The following is a 22,095-nucleotide window of genomic DNA, read 5'->3' on the forward strand; positions in this document are numbered from 1 at the left end:
GTGAAAATTTAGGGCTTTTAATCCAGGGTTAAAATCTAATAATTTCTAAAAATATTTTCTGTTTTCCACTTTAATATTTTTATACAGAAAAATTTGGTTTCATTTTGCAATGAAAAATAAATTATTAAATAATTTTCCCTTACTAAGAAAAAATCTTAAAATAAAATTGTATTATATCTATAAGAAAAAAATATTTAGGGGTTTTAATCCATTTACAAAAATAAAAGAAGTAAATATTCTATGTAAAATGGTCCAGCCCACATTAAATCTAGTTAACAATTGATATAGTTGTTCCACTTCATAAAACCAGTTCATGTATTTCCGAAAAAATGGATGTCACCGTTTTAAAATGCAGTAAACGTTCACTTTTTTTACGTTCTTACGTCAAAAGGCATTTTTTTGGGGGGGATTTCAAAGAGGTTTGTAAATCCCGGTGATGAAGACGTGGGTGGGATTGATGAAGAGCGGAAGTAGGTCATCGCAAACGTCCCTTTTCTCTCCTCGTCTAATCTTTCTACGCCTGCGAGACTTCCTCTTCTTTCTTATCCAGGCCACCGTCAGGCTCTTCATCCTCGTTCTCTTCTCGCTCGAGGCCACTTCCGTGACTGACGCTGATTGGAAATCACATCCAGCCGCCATTTTCTCCATAACAACGTTTCGCTTTTTTTTTTACGATTAGCACTTTCATTTAGCACTGCGCCATCTTCTCGTCTTTTAAACCTCGTTTCATTGGTTTTTTAGTAGCTTTGTTTGTCGTGATTGTCGCAGAGCCGAATGAGGCTAATGAGCCAGTTTGATTTACTGCTGCTTAATCTTGGTTGAATTTGAAAATACACTATAAAAAGTGTATTTTTGTTGCCACTTAAAAAATATGAGGTACTTTTTACAAGTTATTATATTTTTTTCATAACTTTATTTTTTTTGACTATTTTGAGAGATTTACTGACTCAAATTGGCGAACTGTACGATTCTTGAGCTAGCATCCATGTTTGTTGTTTGCTATTCTAGCCAGTGATGTCACGTGATCACGTGATGACGATCATATTGTTAGCATTACTTGTCTGCGGTTGTTTTTTTTGCAAAGTCACGTGCTCAAAACCACACACTGCGGCCCGTCCATCCGTCCACGTGATGTGGGAATGTAATGAGAGCCACTGATAGAAACAGAAATAGTCCTGACCTGCTTTGTAAGACACGATGGCAACACAAGTAGCGTTAGCATGTAGCGCTCCATGCTTATTCCACATACTTTCAACCCACATGCTTCTCCACCAATCTAATGACGCTCAGACGCCGTATTATTACCGTTCCTCTATTTCTATGGTGTCAAAGTGGCGGCCCGGGGGCCAAATCTGGCCCACTGCATCATTTTGTGTGGCCCGGGAAAGTCAACAATGTGCCGACTTTCTGTTTTAGGATCATTTTAATATGATAGATATAGATGTATATTATATTTCCTGATTTTCTCCCTTTTACATCAACAAATGCAATTTTTTAAATATTTTTTTCCAGTTTTTAGTTCAAAAATCATTTTGTAATATGTAAAATTATATTTAAAAAAAGCTAAAATAAACATTGTTTTAGATCTATAAAAAAAACTAGACGGTACGTTTTCTTGATTTCGGCCATTGATGACAATTCTAGCAAATGGGAAGCAGAATAAACCCCATCGTTTTTGCACTCTGGCATCAATTAACGAGCTCGCTGTCTCGTATTTGCGTGGGTATGTGTGGGTGCGTGTGTGTGTGAATGAAGGCAGCAGCTATGAGAGGTCCACTTCAGGTTCGGGGAGCCATAGAAATGAAAATGAGGAGGTGGAGGAGGAGGAGGATGCTGGAAAATGCTTATCTTCCTTCCATCCGTCCATTTGGTCGGCCATTTTTCTTCTCCTCTTTTGTGGCTGGCATCAAAGATTTTGGAACGCGTGTGTGCGTCGTCGACATTGTGGCATCTGTGACGAGCGAGTGTGGGAGTTTTTCTAGCATCGTTGAAAAGTAGAATAATATAAATGTACTAGGGGAAAAAAGCCAGACACTTTTTACAGTAGAAATGATGACCTTTTCAGAAGAGGTGCATTGAAAATGACACCTGTTCAGATAAACTAATGTGCTGTAACGTATCAATTTCCTTCCACGTACAGCCAATTATAAACATTAGAGCACAGGTGTCAAAGTGGCGGCACGGGGGCTAAATCTGGCCCATCATTTTGTGTGGCTCGGGAAAGTTAATCATGAGTGCTGACTTTCTGTTTTAGGATCAAATTAGAATGAAGAGTATAGATGTATATTACATTTCCTGATTTTTTTTCCCCTTTTAAATCAATAATTGTCATTTTTTAATCATTTTTTTCTGTGTTTTTAGTTCTAAAATCATTTTGTAAAATCTAAAAATATATCTAAAAAATGCTAAAATAAACATTGTTTTAGATCTATAAAAAACAGAATATTCATGGTTTTTAATTCAATTCTTTTAATCCATTTATAAGAAAAAAATCAAAATATTATATCTAAAATGGCGTCTGGCCCACATAAAATCATAGCAGCAAGAGTGTCTTCTGCTTACTAATTTCAGCGTGTATTTTATCATTTTTATCAACTTAAAAAAAAAGTCAAAATAATAAATAGCAATAAAAAATGGTGATAATCAAGGGAAGACTGTATTGCTTTTAACCACAACAGGAGAAGAGAATGTACCACATTAGTCTTTCCACATTGATTGGATAAAACGCTGAGCTTTGAGCAATCTTTGCTTACAAGCACTTTGCTGTTTGACATCTATCTCTCCAGAAATCTTGCATTTTTCCCGGACTTGCGGCTCATCTAGCGCCCCCGCGAGCGAGCGCCTGTCTGCCAATTTCCCAGGATAGTTTCGACAATTGGATTTACTGGCGTCCACTGCAGTGGCGGCGGCGGCGCCGCCTCCATTTTCTTGCGTTTCCTCCCAGCCAGGGGCAAGCAAAGCGTTTTTTTTCTCCTTTATTTATCTTTTCCAAATTCCCCCGCCGGCGTTCCGGCCGACGTGGGCGAAGCCAAGTGAAGCACGCCGCATTCTCAGCCCGCCGTACAGAACATCTTTTGTCCGGGTGGTCGTTTCCCAAAGAAACGTTGGCGCTCGTTTTGGTTCTTGTCACCAAAAATGGACGCTCTCTCCTCCCGTTGCCTTTAATTTTTTTTTTTTTTTGAACTCCCACTCATTTTTATAAACATTTTTGTTGTTAGCTAAATGCTAAAGTGTAAGCTAACTTCAGACAGGCGGCAGAAAACACATTTGTCGGTTACAATTTATGCTAAAATAGTCATGTAATAGCAAAATGTATACAAATTTAATGCAAAATTAATAGTAAAAGTATGTTACAATCACTATAGAGCTTTGATGGTAAAATAGTGATGTAATTGTAAAATTTATGAAAAATTAAACGTAAAATTAATAGCAAAAGTATGTTACAATAACTATAGCACTTTATTACTCGTATTTTCTGGCATATAAGCCGTATTTGTCGCAAAAATATATGACAACTGAATCTAGGGTACAGCTTATATATATTTATTTCAAAATAAAGAAAAGATAAATCACGAAACGGAACTTATTTTAGTGTCTAAGACTGAAATTCAAATAAATAACTTTATTTAAATTACCTTTATTTTACTATGTTGCATAAAACGCGAAAAATGTACTTTGTTGTCATTGCCTGCTCAGGGTGCCGCCATCTTACCTAGCCATGACAAACTAGACCGCTATGGACACAATTTCTGATTGTACTGCTCACACGACTTCCTTTTTGAGTTTGTTTGAATTTGAGTACGTGTAGGCAACACCCTTTGGGAATTTTGATTCATACACTTTCTCAGAAATACTACAAGCAATGATTTTTTCTTAAGATTTTCCCTTTCAAAATAAGACATTTGTACTCCCTATTAAAACCACGAATATGGAGGTGAACATTGTGAATCAGGGGGCGGCTTATATGAGGGAAATTGTCAAATTCAACCATTTCAATGCAATTTTAAGGGTACGGCTTGTACACGGAGGGTGGCTAATATGTGATAAAAGCCGGTATTCATTCATTCAAGTTGTTTTTTGCAGCTCGCTTTAGCACGGCGCCAGTTTAAAATCAAAAGTACACCCACTAAGCGTTGGCAATAGGGAAAGGACGCACCTCCCGCTTGCCTGGGATCGGCGGCGTTGTGGTTTGTCGCCTCGCCAACGATTGGACGCCACTGTGCCAACATTGTTTTTGGACGGCGGGGGCCTTGTGATCCTTGGGAGGGACATTAAGGACTAATAAAACACCACATGATTTGTCCTGGAGCCTCAAGCCATTGTGGCCCTGGATGAGACATTGGGAATGGATCAAATATATGAACGTAATTCCGACATGTTTTAAAAGGTACAAAAGGCAAGTTAACTGATTTGTACACATTCCTAGCGCTAATGTAGCCAATGCTAAGGGCACAATGCTTATTTAAACTGAAGTTCATCAGATAGTGGACAATTGTGACTTAGGAATGTACAAACAGTCTTTCAGTTAAATTTTGTGTGTGAGCCTCACAGTTTTTGGGTCGTGGGTTCGATCCCAGGTCGGTCTTCGCTGTGTAGAGTTTGCATGTTCTCCCCGGGCCAGCGTAGGTTTTTCTCTGGGTACTGAAGTTTCCTCCCACATCCCCAAAAAGCTGTTGGACGACTCTAAATTGCCTTAATGTGTCAAAGCAACGGCGCTGGGGCCAAATGTGGCCCACCGCATCATTTTACGCGGCCCGAGAAAGTCAATGATGAGCGCCGACTTTCTGTTTTAAAATCAAATTAAAATTAAGTTAATTGATGTATATTATATTTCCTGATTTCCCCCCCTTTTTAAATCAATAATTGTCCTTTTTAATCCATTTTTTCCTGTGTTTTTAGTTCAAAAATCATTGTAAAATCTAAAAATATATTTTAAAAAACTCAAATAAACATTGTTTTTGATCTATAAAAAAAAAACAGAATATTCAGGGATTTTAATCCAGTTCTTTTAATCCATTTATATAAAAAAAAAATCCAAATATGATACCTAAAATGGTCTGGCCCACATAAAATTGACGTTGAAGCGGCCCGCGAACCTCTGATAACCAATCGGATCTCTTGGCCTGCGATTGGCTGACCCCCAATTCAGGGTATCCACGGTTAGCTGGGATAGGCTCCATTTGCATTTGTTATGTAGTGTGACGTTCTAGTTGGTGATATTGGAGAAGGCGTTTGGACAGAAGCCACACCCCCTCTGGCTTCCCGGCTGGTGGCCTTCTCGCAAGTACGATACGTGTTTGCGAGCGTGCTGTCTTCGAATGTCAACTCAACCTGATGGAAAGCACCTGCTCAAATTAGGCTAGTGGCGAAGAAAGTGATCACCACAAGCAGCCATTTTATTTTTTTTGGGCCTTGCTGCTGCACCCTCGTAAACACAAACGTCAGGGAACTCCCCTCCCCACACTTACCAATGATATCATCACACACAGCGACCGCACGCCATTTAGGGCGTGCTGAGCCTGCATTTCCTAATAAATGGAGCGCTAGGTAGAATAGTAGATCATTTTGACTTGGCCGTCCCTTTCTATTACCCGTCTTTTGAGAATGCATCATTTTTTTAAGCACTACTGCACATGTACACACACAAGCTAGTATCAGATTTTTGGGTTGTTTTGCCCGTAGGGATGGCACAGTGTTATTATGTAGCGCTGGGTGGGGGTTAGCAGGCGGACTGGGTGGCTTTATGGGGCCATTAAAGAACTAAAAATAGATGGTAGGAGCTGCTTACCATGCTCACACACACATATACACACACACACACACACACACACACTGGGGGTGCAAAGCTTTCCTACCCCGAAGTTAGCCGACGTGGGGCAGCTGGTGGGAACGGCTAGCTTGTAATTTGCATTGGTAGCATTTCACAACATGACACATTAGCAACACGCTATCCTAATGACATGATGATTAGCATTGGTGTGTTTGCTTGGCTCTTCTTTTGCCAATCACATCACAAGTTATGGTCTGATGACATTTGTCTTGGCTGTGCGGATACAATCAATCATGTTACAATACAATATGGAATGACTGGATTTTCTCGCGTATAGGCCGGATTTGTCACTCAAAAAATGATGAGTGAATTGAGGGTACGGCTTATATGTGCATAAATTAGACTTGACATGAACACCATAATGCAAAGTTGGTTCGCGGGTTGCTTTAATGTGAACTTGACTTAATGTGGGCCGGATCATTTCAGATATAATATTTAGATTTTTTTAAATTTTATAAATGGATTAAAAGAACTGGATTAAAAGCCCTAAATATTCAGTCTTTTATATATCTAAAACAATGTTTATTTTAGCTTTTTTAAATATATATTTTTAGATTTTACAAAATGATTTTTCAACTAAAACGCTGAAAACATGGATTAAAAAATGACAAATATTGATTTAAAAGTGGGAAAATCAGTAAAAAAAAATTATAAATCTATACTCTTCATTTGAGTTTCATCCTAAAACAGAAAATCGGCGCTCATGATTGACTTTCCCGGGCCGCACAAAATGATGCGGCAGCCCAGATTTAGCCCCCGGGCCGCCACCTTGACACGTGTGGCCTTAATCCAAACAAAAAACTGTTTCTATTCTCAAACTTGTGGGTTAGACTCTATCATTACTTCTTCTTGACATGATTCCCGTTTTTGTCCTGGTCTGTGCTTCTTCTCCAGACTTCTGTCAGCTGCAGTTTACTTGTATTTTTTTTCAGTCTTCTCCGCATTTGCAAAGCTCTTTCTCTGTCTTATTGGCTTCTTTTCAACTGCGTCGCAGCTGTGCTTCCTTTTTCGGCTTTGGTTTACCTCTGTCGCTGCTTTTATTTTTTCTCCCGACTTCTCACATGAAGCTTTAAAGAAAACGAATGACGGCCATAGGCCAATTTTTGCAACGTCACTGGCATTTTGGTGGCCGCCGCCACAATCATCATTCCGCTGGCGAAAGATAAACACGCTAAAGGACACTCCGTGACAAACGCGTGTTGTTCTGGCGCTTGAAGGTCAGGCGTATTGAGCCCAGCCCGGCCGGCCGGACGGACGGCTCACATAACCGCAAACACGTGCGTGCGTGCGTGCGTGCGTCCATATATTGACGTCCCCGTCGTAACATGTCGCCCCAGGCTGATGGGCGTGGTCAATTAAGTCACCCATCCCCATCCGGAACAAAGTACAAAATGATGGATGGAACATGTAGAGCACAGGTGTCAAAGTGGCCGCCCGGGGGCCAAATCTGGCCCGCCGCATCATTTTGTGCGGCCCGGGAATGTCAATCATGACATTTTGTTTTAGGATCAAATTCAAATGAAGATTATAGATGTATATTACATTTCCTGATTTTCCCTATTTTTAAATCAATAATTGTCATTTTTAAATCATTTTTTGTTTTTAGTTAAAAATAATTTGTAAAATCCAAAAATATATAAAAATATTATCTGTTTTCCATTTTAATATGGAACATAATTTTTAAAAATGGTTCCTTTTCATTATTAAATCATTCAATTATTAAATAAAGGATTTTTCTGTTACTAAGAAAAAAGCTAAAATAAACATTGTTTTAGATGAAGAAAAAAAATAATCAGGGATTTTAATCCAGTTATTGTAATTCATTTATTAAAAAAAATTGAAATATTATATCTAAAATGGCCCATGTAAAGTCTCATCTCGTTTTATCCTCACTAGGGTCGCGAGGGGTGCTTGAGCCTATTCCAGCCACAGGCAGGGGACACCCTGAATTGGTGGCCAGCCAATGGCAATCTATGAAAGCCGACTGTCCCCGTTTTTTTTTCTCGGAATCCCGACGAGCCACCCAGGAATCTGAATTTGTCAATTGTCATATCTCGTGCAGGCCCAGAGGAAAGAAGTGTTCCTGCAGGAGCGCTACAGCCACTTCAGCCTGACCGACCCCTTCCTGGCACTGCAGCGGGACTTTGAGTGCGCCGTCCCGCGGGGCCACAAGGAACGCCGCCCGCTGGGCTCCAGCCCCATGTCCGTCCTGGAAGCCGTCATGGCGCACTGCCGCAAGATGCAGGAGCGCATGTCCGCCCAACTGGCCGCGGCCGACACCCGCCAAAAGAGGGTGAGTCAAAATTCGGATTACATTTGATATACGAGACAGTTCCCCATGTGGCCGCTAGGTGGCTGCTTATGCGTTAATCGAATTAAGTGAAAAAACAATGCAAGCGCTGCAGAATTAAGTGGAAAAAAACGGTGCAATGAAGGGTAGTGCCAAGAAAAAAAGCGTATGATGACTATCAATATTAAGCATGGGGATAGTAATCAAAGATAATTTAAGTTAAATTTAAAAGTTCTTTTAAGTTATGTAATGTCAGAAAAGTAGCGAACGGCCGTTAGTAGCTACCATCTGTCACGAAGGTAAAAATGTCATATTTTATTGTAGATCAGAACCACTGCAGTGTCAAAGTGGCGGCCCGGGGGCCAAATCTGGCCCGCCGCATCATTTTGTGTGGCTCGGGAAAGTGTTTTAGGATCAAATTAAAATGAAGAGTATGGATGTAAATTAAATTTCCTGATTTTCCCCCTTTTAAATCAATTATTGTCGTTTATTAATCATTTTTTTCTGTTTTTAGGTCAAAACATCAATGGGAAATCTAAAAATGTATTTAAAAAAAGCTAAAATAAACATTGTTTTAGATCTATAAAAAACTGAATATTCAGGGCTTTTAAATCCAGTTTTTTAAATCTATTTATATTTAAATAAATGTAAATATTCTATCTAAAATAGTCCAGACCACATAAGATCGAGTTGACGTTAATGCAACCCACGAACCATGAACCCGCGAACTGATTTGAGATACGAGTAACTTGACAACTCGGTCCTGGAACGCATTAAGCTCATATCTCAAGGCATTACAATAGTTTAGAGAAAAACGGCCTCTTTAAACTAAAATGTAGCCTAGTCCTCGTCTAGGGAGACTTTTTTTTCACACGGTGGTTGTTCAAATGAAGCCAAAGACAGCGTTTCCCACTGTTGTAGCGTTTCTATTTTGACCGCTCGGTTAAGTTCTCTGTTGGATTCCGCTCGGTTTCTGTCCGTGCCGCTCTGTCTTGTTTAGACGAGGGTGAAATAGCACTCCGGCATTTCGAAAGTCAATCCAGAGGAGAGAAAAATGCAGGCTGTCCTTTCCTTGAACCTCCCGGAAATGACACATCTCGCCAACTTTACAACCCGACAGTCAACCACACATGAGGGGGAGGAGCCACTTAAATATATATAAATACACTGTGGGCCTCTCCTTTATAATATACTACATGTGTTTTAAAAATATAGTGGTGTTGTGAGAAAAAAGGCCAGTCTTAAATAGTAGGTGACTGAAGTATTTGAGCTTGGTCAACAATTTGTTTTTGAAAATACCAGCTTTAATGTACTGGGAATACAAAAAGACACTTTTCGAAGTTGCTTGATGTTTTCAATCTCGTTTTAGTGTACGTTAAAGAAAGTGTGTCAGACTCGGGTTGGTTCGCTTTGGGCCGCTTTAACGTCAACTTCATTTTATGTGGGCCGAACCATTTTAGAAGTTAGAAATAATATTTAGATTTTTTTTTAATAAATGGATTAAAAGAAGTGGATTAAAAGCCCTGAATATTCCATCTTTTATAGATCTAAAACAACATTTATTTGAGCTTTTTTTTAAAACATTTTTAGATTTTACAAAATGATTTTTGATCTAAAGACAAAAAAATTGGATTAAAAATTACAATTATGGATTAAAAAAACTGGATTGAAAGCCCTGAATATTCCGTTTTTTATGGATCTAAAACAATGCTTATTTTAGCTTTATAAAAATATATTTTTCGATTTTACAGACTGATTTTTGAACTAAAAACACAAAAAAAATGATTTTAAAAAACTACAATTAAAGGAGAAAAATCTGGAAATGTAATATGCATCTAAACTCTTTATTGTAATTTGATCTTAAAACAGAAAGTCACCACTCATTATTGACTTTCCCGGGCCACACAAAAATGATCCGACGGGCCAGATTTGACCCCCGAGCCGCCACTTTGACACATTTGGATTAAAGCCAAACGTTGGCGTTTTAGTTTTCCGAGCTAACGATGCGCTAGCTTTACTTACACGAAACGATGGGTGACGGCCAAAGCAGCTGCCGGCGTGTAAAACGATCGGTGACACGGGAAGAAGCAAGGAAAAGAGGGTCTGTCCTCACTGGGCGGGTGGGATCTTTGGGTTGCCGGGTAGACTGACTTTCACCCGCACGCTTGTCGCTATCTTTATCCCGCACTTGCTTTTTGCGATTTAGCCACCAGCTGAGCATGGAATGGCGAGATTCATCTTACTGTGGCATTGAATTGATATTTTTTAATTTTTAATTCATGAAAAAAGGGGACTAATGTTGAAAGATAACAAAGCAAAGTCATGGAATTGTGCCATGAGCCCTATTCTCAATGGAATGCTAATTGTTAGCCGTTTATTCAGGTAATAAGGATTATTTTAGCTTTTTGAAATATTTATTTTTATAATAAAATCCACACTTGTGGGCCTTGTCTGTGGCCAATTAACAGCTGGTGGGTGTGGCCCGTTGCTGGCTCCTTGGGATATACTGGTCGCAGTGGGGGGTGCTTTATTGGGGAGCCCACTTATAAGTCCCTTCACCCTGGACACAGAGCTCCCAGCCGGCTAACAATAGCGCTAGCTAGCCTTCCAATTATAGCAAAGCTAGCTGCTCATTGAAAATGAGTGACAACAGTCGACTAGCGTAAATCTGTCAAGCTAACAATGGAAGTCAGGTCAACGGCTAAGTTTGTCTATTTTTTTTGTAGTCGGTTAACAAAACAATTGGGTTTTTTTAACGTATTTGTTGACTTTGCAGCAAAACCCCCAAGTCGTGATGATTAATGAATTAAAATGTGATCATCTTGGGATGAAAGTGATTTTCCACTTTTTAAATCAATAATTGCAATCTTTATCCATTTTTTTCTTTTGGTGTTTTTAGGTCAAAAAGCTTTTTTTTTAAATCTAAAAATAAATATACAAAAATACTATCGATTTTTAAAAAAAAATTGTTTCCATTTGAAATGAAAAACTAATGATTATTAGATGTTTTCCCTTACTAAGAAAAAAAGTTGAAATAAACAGTTTCATATCTATAAAAAAACTGAATATGAAAATGAAGATCATTGATGTATATTATGTCCTGATTTCCCCCTTTTAAATCAATAATTGTTATTTTTAATCATTTTTTTCTGTTTTTAATTCAAAAATCATTTTGTAAAATCTAAAAATAGAGAAAAAAAACCTCAAATAAACATTGTTTTAGATTTATAAAAAATTGAATATTCAGGGCTTTTTATCCAGTTCTTTTAATCCATTTATTAAAAAAAAATCTAAATATTATATCTGAAATGGTCCGGCCCACAAAAAAGTTGTTTTGACACGCGTGATATAGAGGAATGTGAACTTTAGGTCAAGGTGCTGATTGTCTTCCTGTTGTTTTGTCAGCTGGAAATGGAGAAGCTGCAACTGCAAAGCCTGGAGCAGGAACAACGCAAGCTGACGGCGCAACTCAAAGACGAGCGCGAGAAGAACAAGCACATCGTCATGATGCTGGTGCGCGAGTGCAAGCAGCTGGCCACGCGGGTGGTGGACGAGGCGCAGCGCTCCGACGACCTCCGGACCCGACTGGACGAGGAGGGTCGGGCCTCGCTGCGCCTCCGGGACGAACTGTCCGCCCAGCGCCAGCGCGCCCAGCAGATGGAGGCCGAGATGGAGAAGCAGCTGGCCGAGTTGGACACGGAACGCGAGCAGCTGCGTGCCAGGTTGGGTCGCGAGGAGGTGGAGTGTCAGAACCTGAGGCAGCAGGTGGAGCGGCTCAGGACTGAGGACGGCGCGCCTTCGTCCGTTGAGAACGCCGCCCCCGCCACGGTCTCCGTCTCCGTGTCCACGGAACCCGTCCAATCTCGAACCGCCTCCTCCCAAACGGACCCGCCTCTTGAAACGGAGACTCCCAAGAAGACGGCTTTGGGCGTGGCCCCCAAAACGGCCGGGGGCCCCTACGCCGGTCTCAGCCTGCCCAAGACGGCCACCCGCGGGATGGTCCAGGGCGAGAACGGCGCCGAGGGCCAGGTGGCCCCTCCCCACGGCGTCAGCCCCCGCGTCCAGGCGGCCCGCTACAAGTTCCAGGAACAGGAGCAAAACGGCTCGGCGTCCCAGAGCCCCCCGGCCCGGGACCCCTCGCCCACCCACCGGGACAACTTTGCCGCCAAGCAACAGGCGCGTCACACCGTCACCCAAGTCCTGTCCCGCTTCACCAGCCCCCCGGCCGGGGGCCTGCGCCCGAGTTTGCCCCACTCGGCCTCGGAGGGGGGCCCCTTCCCCGGGGGGCGCCTGAGCCACCCCATCGGCATCAAGTCCCCGACAGTGGCCCGGATCGACCGGGGCAACCCTCCCCCCATCCCTCCCAAGAAACCGGGTCTCTCCCAGACGCCGTCGCCGCCTCACCCCGCCGTGAAGGTGGCGGGGGACGGCGGCGGCGGGGGGCGGCCTCACGGGGCGGGGCCCAAATCGTCGACGCCTCAACTGCCACCCAAGCCCGCCCTGGACCTGGTGCCGGCCCTGACGGCCTCTCAGGTGGGTGCACGCCGCTCTCCAGGACCCGACGGCCCCCCCGCCATCCCCTCCCCGTCGTCCATTAGCGCTCCGTCCGACCGTATCCCCCGCGCCCCCGCAGAGAGCCCCCTGGCAACGGCATCAGGTAAAGGGGACGCCCGCATTTGTCCGCATTTGCCGTCTTACATTTTTTTTCTGGCCACTGCCTCTCTCGCAACTATCTCTTATACGTCATCTTGGACTATCTATGCTAATACTCTACAATAGCCCAGAGGTCCCCAACTCGGGTCCCGGGTGGAGGACCGGAATTGAGCTTTTTTTTAAAATATATTTTTAGATTTTACAAAAGGATTTTTGAACTAAAAACTGAAAACATTATTAAAAAACTACAATGATTGATTTAAAAGGGGGACATTCAGGCAATTTAATATACATCTCTACTCTTCATTTGAATTTGATCCTAAAACTCATGATTGACTTTCCCGGGACACCCAAAATGATCCGGTGGACCATATTTGGGCCCCAGGCTGCCACTTTGACACGCCTGTGGCCTATATTATATTAGATATTCCGCAAGCTGCAATCCACGTGCGAGTAGGACATGGAGGCCTGCCTATTTAGTCCTCCATCAAGAGCTGCCATTTGTCCAACGCAACATTTTAGCGTCTGTGGACCAGATATTGTTGATTTTTTTTCCCTCTATGAAGCTGATGCCGCCTGCCAGTGGCTGCTCTCTCCTTCCCTTCCCTTTCCCTTTGCAACCTCCACTTAGCATGCACCTTAAGTTCTCACCTCCTCCTTGACTCTTCTTCTGGTTTTATCAGGTAAATCTCTTCCTGTTTTGTTTGTTTGAAATTCAGTTTATTTGACAAAAGTCTGTCTCGATAACGTGACTCGACCGGTCGTAAATTTGGTGAATTGTTAGCCAGAGAGCATAAATTTGAATACGTAAAAGTAAACCAGGTGTCGTAAACACATGCCTTGGAAGTGAGAACAAGTTACAGAAAAGTTAGCATCTAAAAACGTTAGCAGTGAGTCAACAACTAATGCTGGAGCAAAAAGCTAAATGTAGAAACTTGGCTAAGATTATCATAAACTTTGAATGAGCTCCGTCATGTGTAATGCGGCGGAAACCTGCTAGCAAAGCAAAAACTAAAAAAAGCCTCCCCTAACTTTGCGTATTTTAACTTTGTAAAGTAATTGGACATGAGCAAATGAAGCACAGTATGCTACAGGCCTATTGTTATGATTGCAGATCCAAAATGGCGGCCCACACGGGTGCAGTGGCTCAACGCTCTCCAGTTTGGTGTCGTTTGTTATTTACTAACATCAGCGAGGCCAGCTTTTTCTACCTTTTTGGTCATACGCAGCTGGGTATGATGACAATAAGGCTTTTGTCGAGTAAATTGTCTTATTATGATATTTGGAATGCTTTGAAATGTGTATTTGTGTGGCTCAAACGTCTTGTCTTTCCTCCTTTTCTTCCTCCTCCGCAGCACTTTTAGCGTGGTAGTCCTACCCCTCGTGGTTTAACCTGTCCCTTCCTGGTTCCGTCTGTTGCCCCTCCCCCTCAATTTCCCGTCCCCCCCACAGGCTGGTGTCCCTCCGTAGCGTCCCCCCTCGGCGACGGCGGGCCCGCCACCCTGGACGGCGGCCGGCCGGCGCTCCTCCTCCTCCAAGCTGCTTCCCAGGGAAATGTCACTTTATTGTCAATGCTGCTTCACCGTCCTCCCCCGCCACCGCCCACGTCCACGTCCGACCGCCACCGCCACACTGCCACGGACGACGAGCGGCCCGCCCTCCACACAGCGCCAGACCTCGTCCACCACCTGACTGCTGCCTTGTTTTCTGCTGCTTACCACGGACACGCAGGTGGGTGGATAACTTGCGCACCCCCTAGTGGTGGCAACTGGAACAAAGGAATGAAAACATAACAAATGTATTTTGTGTACAGAGTGCGTGAAGCTGCTGCTGTCTTCCGGCTCACCTGCCGACGTGTCCGACCAAAACCGATTGACACCTTTGCACTTTGCCGCCATCCACGGCCATATTGGGTCAGTATGCAGTAACTCAAAACACAATGTCAACAGCATACTTTTCATCAACTTTGAGGAGTATAAGTTAACTTTCTTAGACTTTACTGAGTAAATATGATGACCAGCATTTAATACATATTTCGATGGGTTAGGCTAATGCTAATGATATACGTATATATCTTGTTACCAAGTGGCTAACATTAGCATTTCTTCTCCCCCACAGCTGCGTGGAGGCCTTGCTTGCCGCGGGCGCGACCGTGGACGCGGCCACGGACGACGGCCAGACCGCCCTGTCCCTGGCCAGTGAGACGGGCAAGGAGCACTGCGTCCACGTCCTGCTGAGCGCCGGTGCAGATCGCTCCCTGGAGTCCACGGTAAAAAAATACGTAACATTCGCTAAATGTGCCCTTTAGCTTTAAGGAACATCTCCATTTCTACTTTTACATTGGGACTTTATTGAGGTTCATAGTTTCATTTTGAAAGCTTTTAGTGTAGAGTTGGAGTGTGCTTTACAAGTTGCTATGACAACCGCAAGTGGCCATCTGGTGGCCCCGGCCGGATGTGATCCATTTATATTGAGTGTTTTGTTTTTTGCTGTCTAATCTATAACTTTCCTTACGACACACAAAATGCAGATTTATTTTGCCAAGGACAACTGTCTAAAAATATATATATATATATAAAATTGTAACTGCTGTTGGGCAATAAGAAAAGGGAAAAAAAGGATGACCAGATGGTCCATTTAAATAACAATATGCTAGGAGATTATTCATTATACATGATTTCATGAGATAATTATACAACAGAGCAGCCTCATTTCAGTTTGAATTGACATTTAACATTTAGATGGAAAAAGCTTCAAACAGTGCTTCTCCATAAAAGAATCCATGCCTATGGATTTTGGATTCTTTTACACAAATGTGAAGATTTCTAAGGATTTTTATTGTAAGTTATTCCTAATGACATATTTGTTTGCTTTTCTTAGGAGCTAATCCTTCCAAGTGTTGTAGCAGTAGTAGTAGTAGTAGTAGTAGTAGTAGTAGTAGTAGTAGTAGTAGTGGTGTTGGTGGTGGTGGTGGTGGTGGTGGTAGTAGTGGTATTGGTAGTAGTAGTAGTAATGGTGGTGGTGGTGGTAGTAGTAGTAATGGTGGTGGTGGTGGTAGTAGTAGTAATGGTGGTGGTGGTAGTAATGGTGGTGGTGGTGGTAGTAGTAGTAGTGGTAGTAATGGTGGTAGTAGTAATGGTGGTGGTAGTAGTAGTAGTAGTAGTAGTAGTGGTAGTAATGGTGGTGGTAGTAGTAGCAATGGTTGTGGTGGTGGTAGTAGTAGTAGTACTAATGGTGGTAGTAGTACATGTCCTCATTTAAGAGAGGCCTGTTTTTCTTAATTTTACATTTCGGGACATCTAGTGGCTGCTGTGTTTTTTTTTTAATGTATATTGCTCATCACAGTTATACATTTAAAATAATAATAATAATGTATCACTCCTTTTGAAAATGAAACCACCAGGACGGCTGCACGTGTCTCCACGCGGCGGTGCGATCGGGCCACGTGGACACACTCCGCCTGCTCCTCCGTCACCCCGGGCCAAGAGACCCCGCCCCCGGCATCCAACCCGACGCAGATCCGGCGTTAGCGGCGTTCCCCTCCGAGCTCCTGAACCACGCCAACTCTGACGGATGGACGGCGGCTCACATGGCGGCCGCTCTCGGCCTCAAGGTTCAATAAATTGCTTTGCCTGCGGAGGCGGCCATTTTTTCCTAATATGGAGTTTGTGTAGGAGTGCCTGGAGGTTCTGTGCAGCCACCGTGAGCAGGACATCGAGAGGAGAGACAAATGCAATCGCACCATTCACGACGTTGCCACTGACGACTGCAAGGAGCTCCTGGAAAACCTCGGTGAGGATCAATGGTGTTGACGTGTTAAAGTGGCGGCCCGGGGGGCCAAATGTGGCCCGCCGCATCATTTTGTGCGGCCCGGGAAAGTCAAACACGAGTTTCTTTTTTAGCATCAAATTTAAATGAAGTATAGATGTATATTACATTTCCGGATTTTCCCCCTTTTAAATCAATCATTGTCATTTTTTAATCATTTTTTTTGTTTTTAGTCCAAAAATCATTTTGGAAAATCTAAAAATATATAAATAAAAACCTAAAATAAACATTGTTTTAGATCTATAAAAAATGGAATATTCAGAGCTTTGAATCCAGTATTTTTTTAATCATTTTTTTTTCAGTTTTTCGTTCAAAAATCACTTTGTAAAATCAAAAAATAATTTAAAAAAAACTAAAACAAACTTTTTCAGATCTATAAAAAAGGAATATCCAGGCTTTTTAATCCAGTAATTTTTTATCCAGTTTTTTCAGTTTTTAGTTCAAAAATAATTTTGCAAAATCAAAAAATATATTTAAAAGATCTCAAATAAACATTGTTTTAGATCTATAAAAAACTGAATATTCAGGGATTTTAATCCAGTTCTTTTAATCCATTTATAAAATAAATAAATCTAAATATGGTCATTCCCCCTTCCTTCGCAGATTGTTACGCCGTCCCGGTGTGTCTTCAGTACCCGGACAGCGGTCCGACGTGTCCTCTAGACGGGGACGAGCGCGAAGAACCGTCCGAGCTCCAATCGATGTTGTCCAGGATCTCAGTGGAGCGTTCCGCCTCTTGGCCTCAGTTGGGAGTGTCCGTTAGCCACGCCCTCGACGCGCACCTGCAGGCGCTGTGCGGTGAGGACGCCCAGCGCCCCCTGCTGGGGCTCACCGCCGACAGCATCTCCTCCGTTACCATCGGTGGGTGACAAGCGACCTTTCTGTTCCCTTTTTTTCCCCCCGTTTCTTGTTGGTCACGTGGGTTGCGCCGTTTCAGGAGGTCAAGAATGGCGGGCGGGTCAGGAACTTGCCGTGTCGCCGTGGGATCTGGTTCGGAAACCTCTTGGTCAAGTCATCACTGTCCGACTTAAAGGTATGTCCAGAAAATTATTTCAAAAAAAAGGAAGAAAGACAACTTGATGAGTGGTTAGCGTATCGGCCTCACACTTCTGGGGTCGAGGGTTCAATCCCAGAAGTGTTTTTTTTTTTTCTTAGGTGGGTTCCTCCCACATCCCCAAAATATGCTAGGCTAACTTAGCACTCTAAATTGCTCCTAGCTATGATTGGTTGTACATCTTCTTGTGTGCTGTGATTGGTTGGCCACCGATTGGAGATGTTTTTAGTTGGCTGGGATAGGCTCCGGCACCCCCTGTGAACCTTGTGAGAATAAGAACTTCAGAACATGAATGCATGAAATATTGCTTTTCAAATGTCAGTTTTAGGGCACAAAAAATCTATTTTTTTTAACATATCGCCCAATTTTTGAACTTACAATTTTTTTTATCTTATTTTTTTGTATAGCTTTTTTTTAAATCTTGTTTAAATGTTTAAAAAAATTATTTTAAATATAATCTTTCCAAATTTTTGCGTGTATTTTTCTTGAGATTTAATAAGAGCCACATTTTCTCCCGGCAAGAATGGTTTCATTAAGCTGGCAGATATCTGCAAAAAGCAATCTATTCTATTTTTAGGCCTTTCGGAGTCCCGTCTGGACGAGTTGTCCCTGGAAAGTCTGTTCCCGCTGCCCGTGCTGCTCAACTACGTTCGCTTGGTCAGTGAGAAGGAATTAATTTTAATTTGCTTTCCAAAAATTGGAGATCATTTGGAATCTGATGTAAAATGGATGATGTTTGTGACAGGTGGAACAATACGGGAGTGTCATCTTTCACGGCTTGGAGGACAGCTGTCAGGACTACCTTGCCGCTTTATTGGCTCGCTGCATTAAGGTAGGAAAAGAAGGATTTTCTCACATATACATTTATTATTAAAGAATGACTGAATCCAGGGGACGGCTGCAGATTTTTTTGGGGGGTTGGGCCAACGTGGGTGGGGTGGGGCTTAGTTAGGGTTAGCAGGGGGGGTTAGCATTTGGCGCAACCATCCAGCACCTGGCCCAAGCCTATTCTTATGGAATGCTAGACCTTTGTATCAAATCAAAAGTCTTTATTGTCATCATACACAGCTGCGTATAATGAAATGACTGCAATATCCTTCCACAAAGGTGCTTTTAAATGGGTGAAAATGGTCAAAAGTTTGCACTTTGATGGCCCACGTTTGAAATAGGTTAAAAAAAAGTCTTGGACTGGCTTTGACAGTTTATACCACGTGTCAAAGTGGCGGCCCGTGGGCCAAATCTGGCCCGCCGCGTCATTTTGTGCGGCCCCAAAAAGTAAATGATGAGTGCCCACTTTCTGTTTTAGGATCAAATTTTAATGAATAGAATAGATTTATATTACATTTCCTGATTTCCCCCCTTTTAAATCAATAATTGTCATTTTTTAATCATTTTTTCTGTGTTTTTAGTTCAAAAATAATTTTGTTAAATCTAAAAATATTTTTAAAAAAGGCAAAATAAACATTGTTTTAGATCTATAAAAAATGGAATATTCAGGGATTTTAATCCATTTACAAAATAAATATCTAAATATTCTATCTAAAATGGTCCCTGACGACAGGCTCCTCCCCCTAACTCCCTCCCTCTCCATTTCAGTCCAAGCAGGAGGCTGGTGGCCATGTTTGCGAGGTGGTGAATGTAGAGGTACAGGACAGTCTGACCAAGGAGAAGCTGCTGGACGTCCTGGTCTCGTGCGGTAAGACGATTGGTCGCCATCGTGTTGTCAAACGTCGTCAACTCCTCCTTCAATGTCCTCGTCGTCCTCTCGTCGACGCAGGCTTCCTGCTACCGGCAACGGCGGCGTCCGATCACGGCCGCTGCGTGGTGCTGCTCTTGACGGGTTTGGAGAAGTCGGCGTCCTTGTCGGGCCTGCTGGGAGATCTGTGCCACAGCTTGGACAACAGAAGCTCCGGCACCCCCTTGCCGCTCGCCGCCGGTAAATCATCGTTGGGCAACGTTTGATAAACGGATTCCACGGCCACCCGTGGCGAGAAACTTGCCGCCGCTTCCTCTTCAGGGCCTCATCGCTTCTGCCAGCGCAGTTTTCTGATTGGCTCCCTGTCCAAGCCCCGGCTCCAAGGCTCGGAACTCCGCCTCCAGCAGCATTTCCGATGGCTGCGTCTGCGCTGGGATCAAGAGCCGCTTCACGGATTGCTGGCTAGGCACCTGCGCAGGAAGTTGCTGAATGAGGTTAGAGTTCAACTCCCGTTTTTTTTGCATCCTCCAAACCACTGGTGTCAAAGTGACGGCCAGCGGGCCAAATGTGGCCCACCGCATCATTTTGTGCGGCCCGAGAAAGTCAATCATGAGTGCCAAATTTCAGTTTTAGGATCAAATTAAAATGAAGAGTATAGATGTATATTATATTTCCTATATTTCCCCTTTTTAAATCAATAATTGCAATTTTTATACATTTTTTTGGGTGTTTTAAGGTCAAAAATTATTTGGTGAAATCTAAAAAAATATATAAAAAAATCTAATCAACATTGTTTTAGAGCTATAAAAACTGATTATTCAGGTCTTAATCCATTTATAAAAAAAATCTAAATATTATATCTAAAATGGTCCGATAGATATTAAATTTCCTGATTTTCCCCCTTTTAAATCAATAATTGTCATTTTTTTAATCCATTTTTCTGTTTTTAGTTTAAAAATATTTTTTTAAAATCTAAAAATATATTTAAAAAAAAGCTAAAATAAACATTGTTTTAGATCTACAGAAAACTGAATATTCAGGCCTTTTAATCCATTTATTTAAAAAAAAGGTAAATATTCTATCTAAAATGGTCCCGGGCCACATGAAATGAAGTTGACATTAATGCGACCCACGAACCAAACCGAGTTTGACACCCTTTGCCACTTTTTCTCCCCCAGACGGCGAGCGCGACGTGGTCCAACGACGGCGTCATGGAGAAGGCGGTGACGTGGGTGTCTCAAGTGTGGCAGCAGCTCAACGCCTGCCTGGCGCACCTGGGCGCTCACGAAGCCTTGATGGGACCCGCCCACTTCATGGCGTGTCCCGTGCACACCCGCGACGCGCACGCCGTCGTCAGGTAAGAATGGACGCCAAACGCTAGGAATGGCAGTCATATAAATGATCGTGCTGCATTCAGGTGGTTGTCCCGACTGTGGGACGCCGTGGTGGTCCCTCGCGTGGAGGCGGCGATCGTCTCCCGGGTGACGGCCAGGCGCGCCTCCTCCACGGTGCCGGGTGACGTCGTTCTGAGCCCCGGCCAGCAGGCGGTGCTAAAGGCAGCCCTCAGCATCCTGGTTAATAAAGCGGTCCTGCGAGGATGCCCTCTACCTCGTCACGGTCAGATTAAAAAAAGATTTAAATAACATTTTAGCAGTATTTGTAGTTTTGGAACGATTTCAAAATGTTTTCTTTATTTACAGAAGTGGTGTTTATGGGCGGAGCCCTGCCTTTGACCGCCACAGGATCCTTTAAAGGAAGTAGCGGTGGCAGAAAGTGTCGAGACAAGCTGAGACGATCCAATACCAGCCCTCGAAAGAGAGCAAGTCCCGCCTCCAGTTGGACCGGGAGCTCCTTTAGACACGGTGAGCTGTCAATCATTCTGTCCGAGAACGTTTAATGGTCATTTGTGGTCAAGGTACATTTATACTTGGCAGATAATTATTGCTTTAAATCAACTTTGGCAAATTTGACAAGGAATGAATGAATGAATGGATGAATGAATGAATAAAAATAAAATGTATTTTTTTAATACTTTCAGGCGCTGTCTCGGCCACTGATGTAAGCTGTATCACCAATGGGAAAGTCCACAGGTTGTTATTCCACTAAATATCCTAAAAGTGCAACAATGGACTGAAATATTGCCCATATTTTAACTGGGGTGGGTGCGTTTTGTTCAATTGTCTTCAGGGAGGCGTCCAATTTATCGTTGTTCTCCGATGACGAGACGGACTTGATCCAAGAGCTTCAGTCGTTATGCTCCAGCAAGTCAGAACCGGACATTAGACAGGTACCTTTAACTCACTCTTGTGGGAATAAATGTGTTTTTATTCAAAAGTATAGCTAGGATATCATTTTTAAAAATGATTGTGGTGATGATGTGAGATTTGTCCTTTCCTCAGATGTTGTCATCCAAGGACGACAATGTCCTTCTCTTTGTCAGTGGAGGTCTTGCCGGAGCTCCGCCTTCCACGCCACAGAAAGAAGTCACTGTGGACCAATCAGCTCAGCCGGTGAGTAAGCAGAAAAAAAACAAATTTGGGAAAAATAAATAACAATGTGGCGTTCCTTTAAAGTTTAAATGATGAAAACGGCACTTTTGATGTTTTAAGCGCCCTCTACTGGCTCAGGTTGGCGTGTCTGCTATAAATAAAGGCATTACATTGAAAATGTACTTTTTTAAAATTTTAAAAAAATATAAAACCTTGATGCACTTGCATAAAAAATGCATGAATTACAGAAATCAT

At 42.6% G+C, this 22,095-nt stretch overlaps 1 protein-coding gene across 1 annotated transcript in view; it reads left to right on the plus strand.

The window, feature by feature from the left end:
- cttnbp2 (cortactin binding protein 2) overlaps positions 1 to 22,095 on the plus strand; it is a 31,260-nt gene that overhangs the window by 7,725 nt on the left and 1,440 nt on the right. Inside the window, exons 3-22 of the mRNA XM_077711277.1 lie at positions 7,893 to 8,123; positions 11,526 to 12,777; positions 14,226 to 14,504; positions 14,587 to 14,686; positions 14,892 to 15,042; positions 16,177 to 16,386; positions 16,448 to 16,565; positions 17,205 to 17,462; positions 17,539 to 17,634; positions 18,233 to 18,312; positions 18,401 to 18,487; positions 19,252 to 19,351; positions 19,433 to 19,591; positions 19,673 to 19,845; positions 20,530 to 20,708; positions 20,769 to 20,968; positions 21,052 to 21,213; positions 21,390 to 21,441; positions 21,539 to 21,638; positions 21,751 to 21,861. Coding sequence (XP_077567403.1) covers positions 7,893 to 8,123; positions 11,526 to 12,777; positions 14,226 to 14,504; positions 14,587 to 14,686; positions 14,892 to 15,042; positions 16,177 to 16,386; positions 16,448 to 16,565; positions 17,205 to 17,462; positions 17,539 to 17,634; positions 18,233 to 18,312; positions 18,401 to 18,487; positions 19,252 to 19,351; positions 19,433 to 19,591; positions 19,673 to 19,845; positions 20,530 to 20,708; positions 20,769 to 20,968; positions 21,052 to 21,213; positions 21,390 to 21,441; positions 21,539 to 21,638; positions 21,751 to 21,861 — 4,098 coding nt within the window. The remainder of the gene's footprint in view (positions 1 to 7,892; positions 8,124 to 11,525; positions 12,778 to 14,225; positions 14,505 to 14,586; positions 14,687 to 14,891; positions 15,043 to 16,176; positions 16,387 to 16,447; positions 16,566 to 17,204; positions 17,463 to 17,538; positions 17,635 to 18,232; positions 18,313 to 18,400; positions 18,488 to 19,251; positions 19,352 to 19,432; positions 19,592 to 19,672; positions 19,846 to 20,529; positions 20,709 to 20,768; positions 20,969 to 21,051; positions 21,214 to 21,389; positions 21,442 to 21,538; positions 21,639 to 21,750; positions 21,862 to 22,095) is intronic.

Source organism: Stigmatopora nigra, unplaced genomic scaffold (assembly GCF_051989575.1).
Source record: "Stigmatopora nigra isolate UIUO_SnigA unplaced genomic scaffold, RoL_Snig_1.1 HiC_scaffold_25, whole genome shotgun sequence".
Taxonomy (NCBI): domain Eukaryota; kingdom Metazoa; phylum Chordata; class Actinopteri; order Syngnathiformes; family Syngnathidae; genus Stigmatopora; species Stigmatopora nigra.